The sequence below is a fragment of the Chrysochloris asiatica genome, unplaced genomic scaffold, assembly GCF_000296735.1.
Source record: "Chrysochloris asiatica unplaced genomic scaffold, ChrAsi1.0 scaffold00001, whole genome shotgun sequence".
NCBI lineage: Eukaryota > Metazoa > Chordata > Mammalia > Afrosoricida > Chrysochloridae > Chrysochloris > Chrysochloris asiatica.
In genome coordinates, this window is record NW_006408519.1 from 15,453,357 (window position 1) to 15,473,388 (window position 20,032).

The 20,032-nt window shown below is 36.6% G+C and overlaps 1 protein-coding gene across 2 annotated transcripts in view; it reads right to left on the reverse strand.

The window, feature by feature from the left end:
• The window catches only part of CSMD3 (CUB and Sushi multiple domains 3), a 1,928,297-nt gene that overhangs the window by 630,923 nt on the left and 1,277,342 nt on the right, over nucleotides 1–20,032 (reverse strand). For both annotated transcript variants that reach the window (XM_006830658.1, XM_006830657.1), the window contains 2 exons: nucleotides 8,717–8,932; nucleotides 6,416–6,604 (listed from right to left, as the gene is read on the reverse strand). In XM_006830658.1, the coding sequence (XP_006830721.1) occupies nucleotides 6,416–6,604; nucleotides 8,717–8,932 (405 nt within the window). The remainder of the gene's footprint in view (nucleotides 1–6,415; nucleotides 6,605–8,716; nucleotides 8,933–20,032) is intronic.

Here is a 20,032-nt window from a genome sequence, read left to right on the forward strand (position 1 = left end):
TGGAGGGGGTGGGAATGATCCTCACTGTAAAGATTTGTTCCCTCTTTTGAGCTACTGCATCCATAGGTCAAGTTCATCAAATTGTATCTGATTACTCTTCTTTTTCCTCTTATTTATTCTTCTAGTTGAGCTCTGATCATCCAGTCATTGAAGCCAGGTCAAGTGGGTATTATCTGCAAGTGTGGGTGTTCTCATGTATATACCCTCATTTCTTATCAACTGGATGCTTCACTCTTCACTCTAGTTCTCTGAGGCTATGTCACTGACTCTGGGCGCAAGAGTCCCCATGTCTTGCCATACTGCTGGCCAACCAGGTCTCCAGCCAGGTTCACAGGAGTCTATTGAACATTGTAGGGTTTAGCTCACAACTTCATTGCTGTTTATTCTCTCACTTCCCCTTATCGGTGACAAACGTGGTCACCAATCAGAGCATGTAATCCCATTGAGTCTTATTCTTGGAAGGGGGTTTGCCGTGAGGGGACCCGACCACTTGCCTTGATGTCTCCTTGGTGAGCAACTTGCTTGTTTTTGTAGTAATCAGTTGGACTGCATATATTGTTTTGTATTTTTCCTGTCGGTCTTTCTTTCAAGAAGTATCTTCTGTTCTTTTAGCTGCTCCAGGCTGGTCTGCTTGGCAAAATATTGTTGTTGTTGTTGTTGTTGTTGTTGTTGTTGTTGTTGTTGTTGTTGTTGTTGTTGTTAAGTGCCATCGAATCGGATCCGACCCATAGCGACCCTGTACAGGGTTTCCGAGGGTGTAAATCCTTACGGGAGCAGAACGCCTCATCTTTCTCCCGCAGAACAGCTGGTAGTTTCGAACTGCTGGCCTTAAGGTTCGCAGCCCGATTCGTAACCACTACGCTACCAGAGCTCCTCAATATTTTGCCATGTTTTTTTTATTGTTCTTAACTAACATAAAGTTGTTTCTGACTCATAGCAACTCTGTCTAAGTTTTCCAAGGAGTGGTGTGTGTGCTTGAATTGCCAGCCTTGTTTATCCTACAACCCCACACAAGGACATGTTCAATATTGCAATTCAATGCTTGAAAATTTTCTTCAGTTCTTTGTCCTTGAGAAATACTATGCATATTCTTCCCTTTTGGTTTTGTAACTCCAGTTTCTTGCACATTTTTTATTTTGTATTTTCAGCTGTCCTTTGAAATTTTCTATTCAGCTGTTTTAATTAATAGTTTTTTCTAGTTGTGTTACCTTCTTTAAGTTCAAGAATAAGATTCAGAGTCTCTTCTAATATTCACCTGTTTCTCTTCTTTCTTTTTGCTTTCTTCATGAATGATTTTCTTGATATAATTCTATAATTCCTCTGTTCATTGGCCATTGGTCATTGGTTGGTTGGTTATGTGCTGTGGAGTTGGTTCAAACTTATAGTGACCCTGTACAGGGTTTCCGAGGCTGCAAATCTTTACGGGAGCAGAAAGTCTCATCTTTCTCCCATGGAACAGCTGGTAGTTTTGAACTGCTGATATTGCAGTTTGCAGCCCAATTTGTAACCACTATGCTACAGTGGTGTCTAATGCATCATATCTGCTCTTGAGATCGTCTCCAAATGCAGGAAGGATATACTCCGGTCATATTTTTAGCTCTCATGGACTTATGTTAAGTTTATTCAGCTATAGCTTGAGCTTGCATATGAGAATTTGAAGGTCTGTTCCACAATTGGCTAAATATATTGATCTTCTCTACCATCTCTTCCCATGGAGTGCCGGTGAGGTGCTGTGGACTAATGCGTCAGACTGCAAAGTCATTTGAACTGCAAGGTTGGTGGTTCAAATGCACTAGCTGTTTCTTGGAAACCCTATATAGTGTTGCTATGGGTTAGAATAGACTTGACGGCACTTAACAACAACAACAACCATCTCGTCCCATAGAGGTAGTCAGTTAGATTTCTCTGCAGTCTATCTTTTGAGGCTCACATGTATAGGCTTGTTTATGCTGTTGAAAAACGTATTTGTAATGAATTGATCTTGTAATATTCTATCATGTGATCTTAAACTTCATTTCTATCACCAAGGTCATATTTTCCAAAACTGATTCCTCTTTGTTTTCAACTTTAACAATCCAATGACTACTAATTATCATTGCCTCATGATTACCTATATATTTGATCAATTTCAGACAGAAGAAGTTGGGAGACTTATTCAATTTCATCATAACTGACTTCAGTGTTTGGTACATACATTTGAATAACAGTGATATTAACTGGTGTTTCTTGTAGGTCTGAGTATTATCCCATCACAGACAGCATTTTATTTCAAGATCTTGAAATGCTGTTTTTGACCATGAATATGACACTATTCCTCTTTAATTTTTCATTCCTTAAATAATTAACCATATGATTGTCTAATTCAGAATGGCCAACACCTGTCCATATCATCTCAGTAATACCTAGAACTTCAATCTTTATGTGTTCCATTTCATTTGTGACACCTTTCAATTTTCCTAGATTCATACTTTGTACATTCAATGTCAGATTATTAATGGGTATTTGCAGTTATTTATCCTCATTTTGAGTTGTGCGTACCAGAAAATGAGTGTTTTGAATGTTTTACTCCATTCACATCATTATGGTTAACTCTATTTTAAGTAGGCAGCTCTTCTACAGTTGTATTTTGAGTGTCTTCCAACCAGATGGACTCATATATTGATAGAATATCTGACAAGGTTCTGATGCTATTCATAAGATATCCAGTGTCTAACCATTCCGAAAAGGTCTGCATCTCCTTTTTCCTAGTCTGTTTTAATCTGGAAGCTCCATTGAAACCTGCAAACTGTGTGTGACTCTGCTGGTATTTAAAACACTGAGGGAATAGCTTCCAGCATCATAGCAAAACAATCTACTACAGTATGACAAATTGACAGATGAGTGATGGAGAGAGTATATTACACTCAGTATAATAATCCTCATAATAATACTATGATTTAGGTGAGACTATTGTAGCTATTTTGCAGATGAGATAAACAGAAAGAGATTCAGGCTGAATAGCAACAGACAACAATGAAATCTCAAGAATATATGTCACTCTCCCCTCACTTGGGTATTCCCTAGGTTCTCACTAACTGACATTAGGAAGTAGTGTCACAGTAAAACCAAAATGGAAATGGGGGTGCAATTCAGGTAAGGTAGGGGTGTCAGTGGAATTCCAAATCTGGTAAAAGGAAGCAAAAAAAAAAAAAAAAAAAAGTCACAGAAGGATTGCCATGTGTAGAAGTTCTTTGTCTGATAGCTCCCTCAACAAGAAGGTACTTGAAGAGTGGGGCTGCTCATCCATCACCTCCCAGCCTGAAGTCTGCTTGGTTACTTGTGCTATTTCTATAAAAATCTGTGAGTTTAAAAAGAAATTTCATCTGTTATGGATCAGCTGTGTGTTATATAAATCTATGTTGCTATGAAATAATCTCATCACTGTAAAACCTTCAGATCATCACTAATTTGGAAGATCATATTTTCTGGTTTTATTTGTGGATGCACAAGGATCTCCATATTCCATAAATGGGTTCATATTCAATAAGATATAGACGGTGACATCTTCAATCTCAGTTTAACCTGTGGGGGACATTTTGCTTTTAAGCAAGATAAAAGCTAGGACTAGAGAATTAATCGCTACAAGTTTCTATCTTTTAATATGTTGTGATCTATATTAGACATAATGCTATAAAATATATTCAAATTCAATGTAGCTATATGCAATAATTATAGACCAGAATAACAGTTTTCATTCTGCTATTTCAAGAAAGTATTGATAATCACTGAATGACTAGTGACTTAAAGGAATTCTTACATTATAGGATAAGCACTGGACTGCTAACCACAAGGTCAGCAGTTTAAAGCCCCCAGCTACTCCTCAGAAGTCCAATAAAGGGTCTCTATGAGTCAGAACAGACTGAATAGCACTTAATGATTTCTTTACTTACATACCCACTCTGAAAGACCTCTTTAGAGGGTTACAAAGTAAAACTGTCGCTTTAAGGACTAAGGTGTTCATGACCTAAGACAGGAGATTTTTAGTTGCTTCATGTGCATATGAAAACTACATAATGACTAGGAAGGCTAAAGAAGAAGTGATGCTTTAAATTATGCTGTTGGTGAAGAATACTGGAGATACCACATATTGCCAGAAGAACAAATGAATCTGTCTTAGAAGAGGTACAGCTAGAATGTTCTTTATAAAGAAGGATACCAACAAGTTGCTCCACGTACTTTGGCTATGTTATCAGAAGGGGCCAGTCCCTGTAGAAGGACATCATATTTGGTGAAGTAGAGGGTCAGCCAAAAATAGAAAAATCCTCATTGATATGGATTAACACAGTAGTTGCAACAATGGGCTCAAACACAACAACAATTGTGTGGATTGCACAAGAACAGGAAGTTCTTCTTTCTATTATACATAAGGTCACTATTAATATGAATCAATTCCAGGGCACCTAACAATAACAAAACAATATTTCCTAATTTAAATAAGAAGTTATGAAAATCTTGATGAAGTCCTTTATTTTTCTTATTAAGTAAACAAGTTTTTTAAATCGGTTAAAATATTAATTTCCAAATTTTTCCATGGTGACTCCATACTTCAGTACTTTATTATTTTTCTATACCTGATAACATGAAATTGTCATTGTAAAGTTGTGGATGAATGCGCTAGACTAAAACGTCAGTTCAAACTACAAGGTCTGCAGTTCAAGCTCACCAGCTGCTCCTTGGAGACTCCATACAGGCTCACTATGGGTCAGAACCAGCTTAGCAACACTTAACAACAACAACAATCATAATGGATGAATTGCATAGACTGTTTATACTGAGTCAATAAATGCCTTGATACCACTTAAATTACTTATTCTTTTCTTGACAAGTTTTTCCATGAAATTGTTTTTTATGCTTATGCTAAAACCATGTGGGGACCATGTCTGAATTTCCCTCATTTTAAAAATGGGAAAGAGACTCAAACTCAAAATTAGCCCAAGGCTGATTCTTATGAAGTGGAGGTCAGACATGCTTCCAGCCTACAATCTTCTTTATTCTATTGTAACACCAACCATCCCTCCCATAGCACTCTCTGCTTCACATCTGGGTTTGATACACCACGGTATGGCCACACAGAACCCATAACAATACTCACAATTATGGGGTTTATTGGGAAGTGAACAGAGTACACTTCAGGATCAAAATCAACTCAGGACGCAGTGGTTCTCCAATCAGAATCGCCTCTTATCTGCCATAGTGCAGGAATGTCTCATATGGTCTCAGCCACTCAGCTACGTGACCCCTTGACTTCTGCCTCAGTCCATGGGCCTTAACCCTAATGCTGCTGTTTCCCCATGCCACTGTCTCTGCTGTTGCCTCTGTCTTCGCCATCTGCTGTTGCCCTTTCTCTAGATTGTTGTTGTTAAGTGCCGTTGAGTCAGATTTGACTCATAACAATCCAGTATAGGGTTTTCAAGGAGCAGCTGGTGAGCTTGAACTGTTGACTTTGCATAAGTGGTGCTGGAGGTTATGTGCCATGGAGTCATAGTAACCCTGTACAGGGTTTCTGCGGCTGTATATCTTTACGGGAGATAAAACCTCATCTTTCTCCCGCGGAAGAGCTGGTAATTTCAAACTGCTGACCTTGCGGTTCACAGCCCGATCCGTAACCACTATGCTACCAGAGGATCTCTTATTCCACTCTGTACTTCCTGCTTGATGGTCCTTGGATCTTCTATCTCTGCTTGTGAGATGGCTCCTTTTAACACTAGCCAGAGGGCAGAACTAACCAATTTTAGTCTTTGTTGTTGTTGTTGTTAAGTGCCGTCGAGTCGGTTTAGAGTCCTATATATTTCATTGGCGTGCTCTCACCTGGTGTGGCACTGTGGGTTAATGTGCTGGGCTACAAAGTCAGTGTGAACCGCAAACCTGGCAGTTCAAGCTCACCAGCCACTCATTGGAAACATTATATAGGGTTGCTATGGTTCGGAACTGACTCAATGGCACTTAACAACAACAACAACAATCCAATCTCTTGTTGGAAAGAAAAGCCATATTAAATAGATTCAAGGCACCACAGGTTGTTAATTATATGTCATAAAATATTATTAAAGACTTTAGTTAGAATATACTATCAAAAGACTACAAGAATGCCACTTTCTATAAGTTCTCAAAATCTTACTTTATCTATTAACTAGCTATTTATTATTTATCTATCATCAAAAAACAAAATTAAGAAGCTTAGTTGCTTTAATGAAAGTCAAGAAATCAATAAGAATTAATTGAGGCACACCAGATTGCCAAATTGAAAAACAAAATAAAACAAACTAATAAGAAATAAAGAAATTCAACAGAGTATAAACAATGAAGGATGTGTAACCATGCAATTCCATGGACAGTGACTACACATACAAGCCAATGAAAGCAGCTGACCACGTACCCACACACCTTGGCAGAGGTGCACTCCACACTCGTCGGCCACCACCAAGACAGATGATCTCTGCAGTTCCTTCCAGCCGATAACCCGATGAACATGAAAAGGTCAGAGTGTCGCCAACCCCAAAGTTGAATCCAATTCGGTTACCATAGTGTGGAATTCCAGGATCTTCACAAGGTTCAAGATTATATTCTGTAAATCAAGAGCCCCTCCCCCAGAGGTGGAGGAGAGCAAAGAAAATCACAGAGGTCCCATTTAAGGCTCCATTTCTATCTCTACAAACTGGATATTTTTAGATCATAGCCATATAAACACAAAGTGACTAGACTTTGCTTAAAACTAGCATATATATAATTACAAATTCATTGTGATGGCACACATAGTATTGTTTTGTGAAACATTTAATGACTTAGTGAATACTTTCATGTATGCAATCCAATGCAGATAGGAAAATGTCACCTTCTGAATGACAAATTGAAAAGGTAGCTATTTGTCTCATTCTTTCTACATTAGAAACATTTCCATCTTATAGATTTTATTATATAATAATGGCATTATAGATGCATATTTTCAAATAACCTTTGGAATGAAAGTATTTGTACTTTGGAAATACATTTTACTAAATTATTTTAGTCTAAATACAAGGACTCTTATGCCTCTGTAAGTATAAGGTGTTCAATTAGTCCATATTTAGAAAAAAATACGTTACTTCAGAAGCAAGGGTCATATCAGGCTGAAGTGCCAACATTCTGAACATTATTATGTTACAGATTTGCACAAGAATTTCTCACCAAGCTATGAATGAACACTAGAAAAATTAACAACTAAATATTCTTCAGAATATGCGAGAGTAGGTTGACAAAACAGCAATACTATGATTTATATCCTGTCCTAAGAAGTAGCTTAGGTAAACATACATTTAATGACTTTGCATATTGTATGGTTGCAACAGAGAAAAAGAGGGATTGTTTCAGGTTGAGCTATTCCTTCATTTTTAAAATATATTTGCATTTTTAGATTAAAATCAATTTAATTTTTAAAATATATTTGCATTTTTAGATTAAAATCAATTATACTCTTTTACTATTCATTATGGAATAACTTAATTATCTTACCAAACACTAGTTTCTATCTAAAATAAAAGTTTAAGAACAAGAATACCATTTGTATGACTATAGATAAAAATTACAATATTACAATTTTTATGTAGGACACTGGCTTAAAATTTACTTAGCAATACATTTCTATTATTAAGTCATTAAGAAATAATTATGTTTCTCACTATTCCATTAAACTGGAATTTAGAACTCTAGGTGGCAAAAATATGTTTTATTATCCATGGCCCTATAGAAATCCTTTTTTTTTCCCCCTCACGTCTAAGCACTTGTATTTTCTATGGATAAAGTTATTCTAGAAGAAAGATGTAATCACTTTTTTTTTTTCTAGATCATCTGGTTCCAAAATAATAAATTAAGTTTATTAAAATCCTGACTATTAGCGATGCCATTTCCAAAGTTGTAAAACTAAACTATGACTGTTAAAAATCACATTTAATTTTTTAGGTCTAATTGAAGCTTTTGTAAAATATTTTGTTTAAGTGGTCTAGGTACTTTAGCTAGTATTTCCCTTTGACCTTGCTCCAGAAGTATAAGTAGAAATGTAATCAATGCACTTCTACTAATATTTTAGTGAATTAATATATTGTTTTTGTTTAAAAGTTCCCTTTAATTTAGCAATATAAACAATCTTCATGATACTTTAGATTTTCCTTAAACTAGTTGACAGATATTTATTGGCCTTCTCTTCCATTTTTTCTTTTCTTCTGATATTTCCCCTATGCTTTATAATAAGCTATTCTGTTATTGTTCTTGTTGGGTATTGGCTAGTCCATTCCAACTCATAAGTAACTTTGTAGGTCAGAATAGAACTGCTCTATAGAGTTTTCCAAAGCTGTAATCTTTACCTAAGCAGACTGTCCCATCTTTTACTGGCAGAGTAGCTGATGGACTCAAACCTCTGACTTTTCCACTGGCAGCTGAAATCTTAACCGCTGTGCCACCAAGGGCTCCAAAGTTAATGTTGTTGTTGATGTTGTTAGGTGCCACTGAGTCGGTACCGACTCATAGTGACCCTATACACAACAGAATGAAACACTGCCCGATTCTGGGCCAACCTCACTACTGTGACCACGCTTGAGTCCATCAGTGCTGCCACTTGGCCAATCCATCTAGCACCTGGTTTTTTAAATATTTTTTTAACTTGCCAAAAAGATCATTTTGGTTTTTTGCATTCTTCTTTTCTCACCAGAAAATGTAATGTTGAATCCTTCATATGATATTGAGAAATCAGAAATGAATCGCAATTGAGCTCTGAAATTTCCATAGAGGCCAGCATTGATTGTTGAAGGAAGTTCGGAACCAGTTAGGCGTGCCAATGGCTGAGTGAAACTACCATTCTCAGTGATCAGCAAATAGTCGTGATGATCTTCCAGATGAAAGGTGTGAAAGTTGAACTGCACACCTATTAATTAAAAAAGGAAAATTAGACTTTTAGTTTATATCCATAAAATACATAGAATTTTGAAACTAATTAAAACCAGGCCTTTCCTTATATTTTTTTTCCTGAAAATAAAATGCTCATATAAAACATCAAAACTGTAGTATATAAGATTATCCTTCTTTTAATTTGTTTCCTAATGAGAGATGTAGAAATGCCTTGGAAACTGTTTACAAATACAATTCAAAAATCAATATTTGAAAAGAAAATACCCAAGTTTCCTGAATTTTTTAAGCAAAATAAGTATCCTTTGTTTATAACAGAAGTGCAACTTTCTGTAAACATTTTACATCCCTTCTCTACCTCTTTCGCTAGTCCCCTCAAACAAAATAAAAACTATATCTAGTAATAAAGCATCTAACTTCAATAAAAATGCTAAATGCCAATATTAGAAGAGAAATATAAAGCAATTAATGGGTGGTTTGTTGTTGTTGTTAAATTAATGTAATGACTCCCCATTTATTTGTTTTCACAGTCTTCTACCTGTCCATGTAATATTCTGAAAAAGGCAGCTCACTGAATTTTCACAAACTGAGCATCCTTTGCAAACAGCATCCAAATCAATAAATGAAATATTTCCAATGCCCGCAGTCCTCTTTATGCAACATTTCTGTCACTTCACTTTGCCAAAGGCACCCACTCACTTATCTTCTAATAGCATAGATTAGTCTTCCTGCTTTATATAAATGTTTTTGTGGTTTTATTATAGATACATATTACATGTTTTCTTTTGGATCTGACTTCTTTTATTCAGCATTAGACGTGTGAGATTGATCTCTGGAGTTTTATGTTGTTATGGTTATTTACTTTCAGTGATAAATACATAACAAAAGGAGTTTTGGTAGTGTAGGATTTAAGTCCTCAACTGCTAACTAGAAGGTCAGCAGTTTGAATCCAACAGCCACTGCCCAGAATAAAGATGTGGAAGTCAGCTTCCTTAAAGATTTATAGACTTGACAACCTTATGGAGCAATTCTATACTCCAACAATATCACTATGAATCGGAATTAACTCAAAGACAATGGATGTAAGGTATAACATTTAATTTTGTGGATATAACATGTTTATTTATTTGTCCAACTATTGATGCCATTTAGGTAGGTTTAAGTTTGACACAAATGCAGCTAGTGATACAATGTACATACAAGTACATGCCTTTTATAACATATTGAGTACATTTCTAGGAGTAGAATTACTGGGTAATGGAAAGGTAATTATTTAGCTTTATTAGGTACTTTCAAATAGTTTTACAAAGTAGTTTTGCCAATTTACAATTCTGTTACCAAATAGATAACAGTTGTGGCTGCTCTTTACATCTTTACAACCACTTAGTGATTTTTGACACTTTTATTTGTTCCATTCTGGTGTGTGTTGAGTAGTATTGCCATGAGGTTTTGTATTGCTTTTTAAATACGCTTTGCTAGAATATACATAAAAGGCTACCATTTACAAACACAAATATCCTATGTATAAAACACAATATACAGTAAATAAGCCTTGGTGGAGCTGTGATTAAGTGCTCAGCTGCTAAATCTTGGGTCACTTGTTCAAACCAACCAGTGGTTCCTCAGGAGAAAACACATAGTAATTTCCCAGAAAAATGATAACCTACAAGGTGCTATGTGGCAGTTCTACTCTATTAGGCAGAGTAGCTATGACCTGGAATGGAGAGAACACAACTACCACCACATGCATTCTGGTCTGGATGTGCTTTTTTGTTTGTTAAGTGACCTAAAACACACCAAAATCATTATTGGGGAATTCCAAAGGATGGAGAAACACTTTGTCATTACTCATCTATATTTTGATTATGTTCTTTGTTTGTTGTTGTTGTTGTCATGTGCCGTGGAGTCGGTTCTGACTCATAGTGACCCCATACAGTGTTTCCGAGGCTGTAAACGTTTATGGAAGTAGAAAGCCTCATCTTTCTCCGGCGGAATAGATGGTAGTTTCGAACTGCTGACCTTGTGGTTCACAGCCTGATTTGTAACCACTACACTACCAGAGCTCTTTGTTGGTAGGTGACATCAAATTGATTCCAAATCATAAAGAGCCCCCACAGAATTTCCCATAATGCTTCATTCAGCTTCAGTCTGAATTTGCATATGAGCAATTGGTGGTCTGTTCCACAATCTGCCCCTGGCCTTGTTTTGACTGATAATATGGAGTTTTTCCATCGTGTCTTGGCACAGATGTGTATTCCACCTGGTGAGGCCCATTTCAAGAGGAAGCATATGATCAAGAGCCAAAGATACTGAAGAAAGACTTTAAATGTGCATTGAAGGAATTGGCAAAGATTAAGGAACCAGGAATTGATGGAATAAAATTGAAATCTTTCAAGAAAGTGAGGCAGCACAGGAAGCATTCACTCATCTATGCCAAGAAATTTGGAAGACAACTATCTGGCCAACCGATTGGAAAAGATCAATATTTGTGCTCATTCCAAAGAGAGGTGACCCAACGGAATGTGGAAATCGTTGGACAATATCTTTGATATGCCATGCGAGTAAATATTTACTAAAGGTAATACAAAAATGGTTGCAATCATACATTGATAGAAAACTTCCAGAGGTTCAAGCTGGATTCAGAAGAAGACATGGAATGAGGGTTATCATTGCTGATGTCCAATGGATCTTAGCTGAAAGCAGAGAATATCAGAAAGATGTTTACCTGTGCTTTATTGACTACACAAAGGCTTTCGATTGTGTAGATCATGACAAGCTATGGACAACATTGCGAAGTATGAGTATTCTGGAACACTTAATTCTGCTCATGAGGAATCTGTACAGGGAAAAAGAGGCAGTTGTTCGAACAGAACATGGGAACACTGAATGATTTAAAATTAAGAAGAGTGTGAGACAGGGTTGCATTCTTTTACCATACTTATTTAACTTGTATGCTGATAAAATAATCTGAGAAGCTAGGTTGTATGAAGAAAACGTGGCATCAAGATGGGAGGGAGCCTAATTAACAACCTGCGATATGCAGATGATACAACATTGTTTGCTGAAAGTGAAGAGGACTTAAAACATTTACTGATGACAATCAAAGAGCACAGCCTTCAGTATGGATTGCAACTCAATGTAAAGAAAATAAAAATCCTCACCATTGGACCAATAAACAACATTTTTATCAATGGAGAAAAGATTGAAATTGTCAAGGACTTCATTCTTTTTGGATCAACTATCAACACTCATGGAAGCAGCAGTCAAGAAATCAAATGACATATTGCAGTAAGCAAATCTTCTGCACAAGAAGTTTTTAAAGTGTCAAAGAGCAAAGATGTCAGCTTGAGGACTAAGGTGCACCTGACCCAAGCCATGGTATTTTCAAAAACCTCATATGCATGCAAAAACTGGACAGCGAATAAGGAAGACCATAGAAGAATTGTTGCTTTTGAGTTATGGTGTTGGAGAAGAATACTGAAAGTGCCATGGACTTCTGAAAGAACAAACAGATCTGTGTTGGAAGAAGTGCAGTTAGAATGCTCCTTGGAGGCCAGGATGGCCAAACTTCATCTCTCATACTTCAGGAGGGACCAGTCACTGGAGAAGGATGTCATGTTTGGTAAGGTGGAGGTTCAGAGAAAACGAGAAAGACGCCCAGCAAGATGGATTTGCAAAGTGGTAGCATCAATGGGCTCAAGTGTGGCAACAATTGTGGGGTTGACCCAGGACCGGACAATGTTTCATTCTGTTTTGCATAGGGTCACTATGAGTTGGTGCGAACTTGATGGCACCTAACAACAAAAACAACATAGGATTTCCTGGGCTGTAAATCTTTACGGGAGCAGATAGTCTCAGTTTTCTTCCATGAAGTGCCTGGTGACTTTAAACTGCCAACCCATTAGTTAGCAATTAAAAACCCTCAATAATTTTAGAGTACCCATTGTTGAAAACAAATCTTATTAAATAAATGTATTATTAAATGACACAAAAATAAACGGAAAACACAAGGAATGACAAGGCAAGCTTATTACTCTACAACAAAACAGAGATTTGGGGTTTGGAAAGTTATTAAAGCACAATACTATTCCTTATTTGACAAAAATTTCAGAAACATAATTAACTTTTTATCTGTCTACAATGGAAAGGAATATTAGAGCTATTAAAGAGGAAGTCTAGACATTGCCAGTTTTAAAAAAAATTCAGTATAAAAGTGGTAATAGACATTGCTGTTAAATTCCATCATGTTGGTTCTGACCCATAACAACCCTGTATAGGTTTCTGATGATCAGCTAGTGGGTTTGAGCTTCTGACCTTTTGGTTAACAGATGAGTGCTTATACCAAAGTGCCACACCAGGACTCCTAACCAGATGTAATAGAAAATGGGTTGCCAATATGATAAGTGAAAAGGGTTTTTATCATCTAGATTAGCTGCCATCTAAATTACAGAATATCATAATTTTAGAAAGCTATAATAAGTTAGTGAAATTTCTGCTGTAGAGGAAAGGTAAAAAATGATAATAATCAGATATTAGAAGACAATAAAAAAGAATTGAGGGCAAAATCATCATCAGTAAAATTTGTTTTTTAAAATAATTATACTTCTTTTTTTATATATATGCTAAATTAATCTGTCTTGGTGTGGCACTGTAGGATTAGCACTGAACTGCTAATCACAAGATTGGTGGTTCAAACCCACCAGTCTGTCCTTGGAAATTTACTTGAGGGCACATAACGACAACAATTGTCAATGAATTGGTTAAATTAATCTCTCTGAGTCTGTTTCTCCATTTGTAAAACGGGTAATTTTTATAAGAGGATATCTGATAATGGCTTGGCACAAGTAACTGTTAGCTATTGCAACTATTTAGTCCTCTAAGATAGGTGTTATTAAATTTCTTGTTACTTAGTCCTGGCCAGCCATTTTTTAAAAGCAAGCTAATGCTTATCAAAGTTTGTTTTCAATACTGTAAAAACAACTTGAGACCCTAAAAGTTTGCTAATGGTTAATTAATCCAAGCAAGCAAAGGATTGGTGGTGGTGGTGGTTATATGCCATGGAGTAGGTTCTGACTCATAATGACCCTGTATAGAGTTTCAGAGGCTGTAAATCTTTACGGGAGCAGAAAGCTTCATCTTTCTCCTGTGGAACAACTGGTAGTTAGCAACCTGACTTGTAACCACTACACTACCAGAGCTCCTTAAATGGCAGTTAGAGTCCCCTCTACATGCTAGGCATTATGAAATACAACTGTTTATAAAACTATGTTCATGAAAATGTAAATAGCCCACCAACTGCTCCATGGAGAAAGGTGAGGCAGTGTAAAAGAAAAGACATCACTGATGGTGTATTTCAAGCTTCTTGCTTCTTGAGTGTTTTGTCACCTAAATTTCAATCTTTCTTATTAATTATTTTATAATCTCTTTTAATCTTGAAGAGCTACTTCCTGTTAATAATTATTGTTATGTGCCGTGGATTCAGTTCCGACTCATAGCAACTCTGCACAGGGTTTCCGAAGCTGTAAATCTTTGCAGGAGTAGAAAGCTTCATCTTTCTGTCATGAAACAGCTGGTAGTTTCAAACTGCTGATCCTGAGGATAGCAGCCCAATTCATAACCACTACGCTACCAGAGCTCCTCCTATTAACAATAGGAGTGTGTAAAGGCTCCCCGCAAAGATTTACACCTTTGGAATCCCCATACAGGGTCGAGATGAATTAGAACTGCCTTGACGGCACTTAACATCATCAACAACAATTTTTCTAAGGGATTAATAGATGCTTCTAAAAAGTCATTCACACCCTTGAATAAGAACTTGTGGACAAAGGAGCAGATGAAGCAAAGGTAAAGAATGCTGAAAGGGCAGTGACTACCTGAAGAAGAATGGTATCAACATCATTGTGCTTCTATATAAGAAAGTATATTCAAGATGACCTATTTTGGTACCTTACGTTATAGATATGAACCTGATTGGTTTAAAAATTAATTTAGACTATACATGATGATAATAAACATGTGATAAGGTGATATGAAAAGACTTTGAGATAAGAGTCAAAATATCTGGAATATTTAGATTTTAGTTGCTGTCTTGCTACCAGTTATGACCTTGAGGATGCCATTTTCATTCCATCAACTTGGAGTATTTTTCATCTGTAATCTTACACAATTGGGCCGTACTTTAAAGTGTTTGTTATTGTTGGTTACAGATATATGTTTCACCTAAGCTGTCTTTATTTATTTCTTTTTAGTGCATTTACCACTGTGCTCTGGTCCCAGACCCTGGTAACCATTAATCTACTTTTGACTCTACACATTTGTCTATGATAAATATTTATTATAAGTGGAATCATAAAATGATTGTCCTTTTGTGTCTGACTTATTTCACTTAGCATAAGGAGCTCTGGTAGCGTAGTGGTTACGAATTGGGCTGCGAACCTTAAGGTCAGCAGTTCGAAACTACCAGCTGCTCTGCGGGAGAAAGATGAGTGTTTCTACTCCCGTAAAGATTTGCACCCTCGGAAACCCTGTACAGGGTCGCTATGGGTCGGAACCCACTCGACGGCACTTAACAACAACAACAACAAATATTCTCAAGTCCAATGTTGAAAGTAATAGGCTAAGTCTAAGGTTTAATTTTTTATGTAGAATATATTTTTTAAGGCTTCTAGGATCCAACATATAATTATTATCTTGATTTATGTAATGTATTTAAGAATACTCTCTTATGGTATCATAGTTAACAAGGAGCAATACTAGCTGAATGATACTATAGGATACTGAATTTTAAGGTGTTCAGCGATTGCATGTATTCATACACCTTGGCTTAATGTTAAGCAATAAAGGAAACACATCACTGATGGTATATTGGAAGTTTCTTATTTCTTAAATGTTTAGTTACCTAAACTTAGATTTATCCCAGTTATTTTTTAATAATTCCCTTATAATTTTGCAGAGCATGTGCTTTTAGGAAAATTCTCACCATATATAGTAAATGAATATGGAATATTATGACAACATTAAACAGTAAGTTGTTGTTGTTGTTGTTGTTGTTGTTGTTGTTGTTGTTGTTAAGTGCCGTCGAGTCAGGTCCAACCCATAGCGACCCTGTACAGGATTACCTAGGGTGTAAATCTTTACAGGAGTAGAAAGCCTCATCTTTCTCCCAAGGAGTGTCTGGTAGTTTCGAAGCGCTGACCTTAAGGTTCACAGCCCAATTCGTAACCATTACACTACCAGAGCTCCTTAAACAGTAAGTTATAAAGTATTATTTGAAAAAATAGAAACAAAAATATCAAAATATGAAGCTACTTTATCTTGATATGTCTTCCATGTAGGTCTATATACATCTGAAGGTAGTGTTTCCAATCCAATAACCCTGCCACAAAGAATGGGTATTCGAGAACACTTAATTGTGGTCATGAGGAACCTGTACATAAATCAAGAGACAGTTGTTCCAATAGACCAAGGGGATACTGAATGGTTTAAAATCAGGAAAAGTGGGTGCCACAATGTATTTTTCCAGGACATCTGTTCCATCTGTATACTGAGCAAATACTCTAAGAAGATGAAGAAGAATTTGGCATAGGAATTGGAGGAAGACCCATTAACAACCTGAGATATGATACGCAGATAATACAACCTTAAATGCTGGAAGTGAAGAGGACTTAAAATACTTCCTGATAAAGATCAAAGACTACAGCCTTCATTATGAATTTCAACTTAATGTAAAGCAACACATAGATTCTCACCATTGGACCATAAATAACATCACGATAAATGAAGAAAAGACTGAAGTTGACAAAGACTTCATTTTGCTCAGATGTACGATCAATACTCATGAAAGCAGGAGCCAAGAAACTAAATTATGTATTCCATTAAGCAAATCTTCTGCACAAAATGTTTTAAAGCATTGGAGAGCAATGATATCAGTTTGAGGACTAAGGTGCACCTGGCCCAAATCAAGGTATTTTCTATAATCTCATATGCATGTGAAAGTTGGACAATGAATAAGGAGGACAAGAGAATTAATACATTTAAATTATGGCGTTGGAGAAGAATACTGAGAGTACCATGGATGGCCAGAAGAACAAACAAATGTGTTTCAGAAGAAGTACAGATAGAATGTTCCTTAGAAATCAGAATATTCAGAATTCATCTCAAATAATTCAGACATATTACCAGGAGGGACCAGTCCCTGAAGGACATCATGATTGGTAAAGTTGAAGGTCAGCAAAAAAATGAAGACCCCCGATAAGAAAGATTGGCACAGTGACAGCAGCAGTGGGCTCAAGTGTTACATCAACTGTGAGGAAGGCACAGGGCCAGACAGTGCTTTGTCCTGTTGTGCACAGTGTCGCTATGAGTTGGAACTGACTAGATGGCAGTTAACAACAACAATCCTTCTGAGTAATTTTGTATTCTTTGATGTAAGTTACTTCAAAACTGCAGTTTTGTTATCTTTAAGGGACTCAGTCTGAGATTTTTGGAACAAAAAGTAGTCTGAAGGTGCAAGATCAGGGCAGTGGGGTGGATAAGTTTAGGTCTCCCAATAAAATTCTCATATAACAGCCCTTGTTACCATCAAAGAATAATTAGGTATATTATTATGAAGAAGAAGAAAAAAAGATAGTGCAACTTTCCTGGCATTTTCTCAAAAACGTATTTTTCAGTATTCTTAAAACTTCTTCCTAATAAGCCCCGGAGATCATTCTGTGTTGTGTCCTTGAAGAAAATCTGTCAAGATTATTCCTTTTGAATCCCCCCAAGTAGTCACTGTTACCTTCTAGGTGACCTCTCTGCCTTGAATTAAATTGGCCCAGCAGATTTCCTTAGAAGCCACTCTTCGGATGGGGGTCTTTTTTTTTTTTAAGGTCCTCTAGCAAGACTAAGACAACTGTATTACTGAAGAAACTTGTCTGTAGCTATTGAATGATCACAGAAATACACTTTGTTTGGTATAAGCCTATGTCTGTATAAAATGGAACCCTAACAGCATTACTTTTTAGACTTATCCCTTAGACAGTAAGTTGTCAGTGGACACACATAAATGGATGTATAAATAAACATTGTAGGAAAATACAATAAATTTGATCTGTGATTCACCCTGATTGGTGAGGTTGAAGGTGATTCTTGTCTTTAAATCTTTTATTTATTTTTCTATAATCAGCATGTATTATCATTTGTAATCATATACTTTAAAAACAACGGAAAAGATAATGTGATGAAGAAATATACATATTATAGAAAGTTAGGTAAAACCATGGGATGATAGATTACAGATTTTAAATTATCCTACAGGTCCCTGAATCTAAACCAATATGATGAAATAGCAGCAATGCATATAAAAGCCTGTGGTGGTGGTCGTGGCAGTGGTGTGCCGTGCAGTCAGTCCTGACTGATAAAGACCCTGCATAGGTTTTACGAAGCTGTAAATATTTATGGGAGCAGAAAGCCTCATCTATCTCCCGCGGAAGAGCTAGTAGTTTTGAACTGCTGACCTTGGGGTTAGCAGTCTGACTTGTAACCACTACATTACCAGAGCTCCTTATAAAAGCCTGTACTGAATAGGAAAAAAAAAAAATCAATTCATAATTATACAATCTTAGGGATTAGGTTTAACTGCTCTTTAATGTTATAATAATTAAAAATGTTATAGTAAACTAAAATAGTTATTTGACTACATTTTTATTGGAGCAATAGTAGTACAATAGTTAAGTGCATGGCTGATAAAAAAAAAAGGTTGGCTATTCAAACCTACCCAGGAATTTTCCAGGGAAGAGACCTGGCAATCTGCTTCCATAAATATTTCAGCCTCGAATCCCCTATGGGGCAGATCTGCTCTGTCCTATAAGGCCACTATTAGTAGGATTCGATTCAATGGCACACAACAACAACCACATGCACAGTATAAGTGATCGATATGGTACGGCAGCAAAAAAGGTAAATAAAAAAATATGGACCATTAACAGAATGTGGTGTTGTAGGATAAGCACTGGAGTGTAAGGTTGTTTAAACCACAAGGTCTGCAGTTCAAATTCACCAGCCACTCTATGGAAACCCTATGCAGGGTCCCTTATGAGTTAGAAATGACTCAACAGCACTTTAACAACAAAAGCAGCAAAAGAAATATAACATAGAGGGATCAACCATAACATTCTGGGTTATTTCTGAACAAACACATTTTTGAGGGATTTTCATAAGCTGGAAAACTATTAGAGAAAGGTGATGACAAGGTAAATAATGCCTATACTAAAGAACTGAAGAAACTGGGAGTGTTCAATCTCGAAGAAAAAATGTTAGGATCACGTATAGACTTGAGGATACGAAAAACATGGTTTTCACAGAATAGTGACTTAGTGAATATGTGAATTTAGGTTGCAGCAGGGACAAAGTTGGTTTTTGAATAATTCCAGATGGCAGGACAGGGATGAACATTGCTAAATAATCTTCAAGTGATTAGAACTATCCTAGAGTGTTGTTGTTGTTAAGTGCCATTGAGTCAGTTCTGACTCATAATGCCCCTGTATAGGGTTTCCAAGGAGCAGCTGGTAACTTTGAATTGCCTCCCTTGGAGTTAACAATTCAGTGCTTATCCTACAGAGCCACACCAGGATTCCAGCACTACGTAGCTCTTGTCAATTATTAAAAACCTATCAAATTAAAGAAATATGGAATAAGGACAATAAATAAAGAAGACCAGAGAAGAATCAATGCATTTGACTTTTTGGTTTGATGAAGAATATTGAAAGTACCATGGAATGCCCAAACAGTAAATCTGTCTTGGAAGAAGTACAGCCAGATGCTCATTAGAGGAAACAGTGGCAAGACTTGTCAGGAAGGTACAGTCTCTGGAGAATGCTTGGTAAAATGGAGGATCAGTGAAAAAGAGGAAGACGCTGAGTACAATGGATTGACACAGTGACAGCAACAAAGGGTTCAGACATGACCACATTGTGAGGATGCTTCAGGACCCGGTAGTGCTTCCTTCTATTCTGCAGGTTCTTGTTGTTGTTAAGTGTCATCCAGTTGCTTCTGACCCCTAGCCACCCTGGATAGGATTTCAGAGGAGTGGCTGGTGAGCCTGAATGCTGACCTTGTGGCTCAAACCTACTTTGCAGTC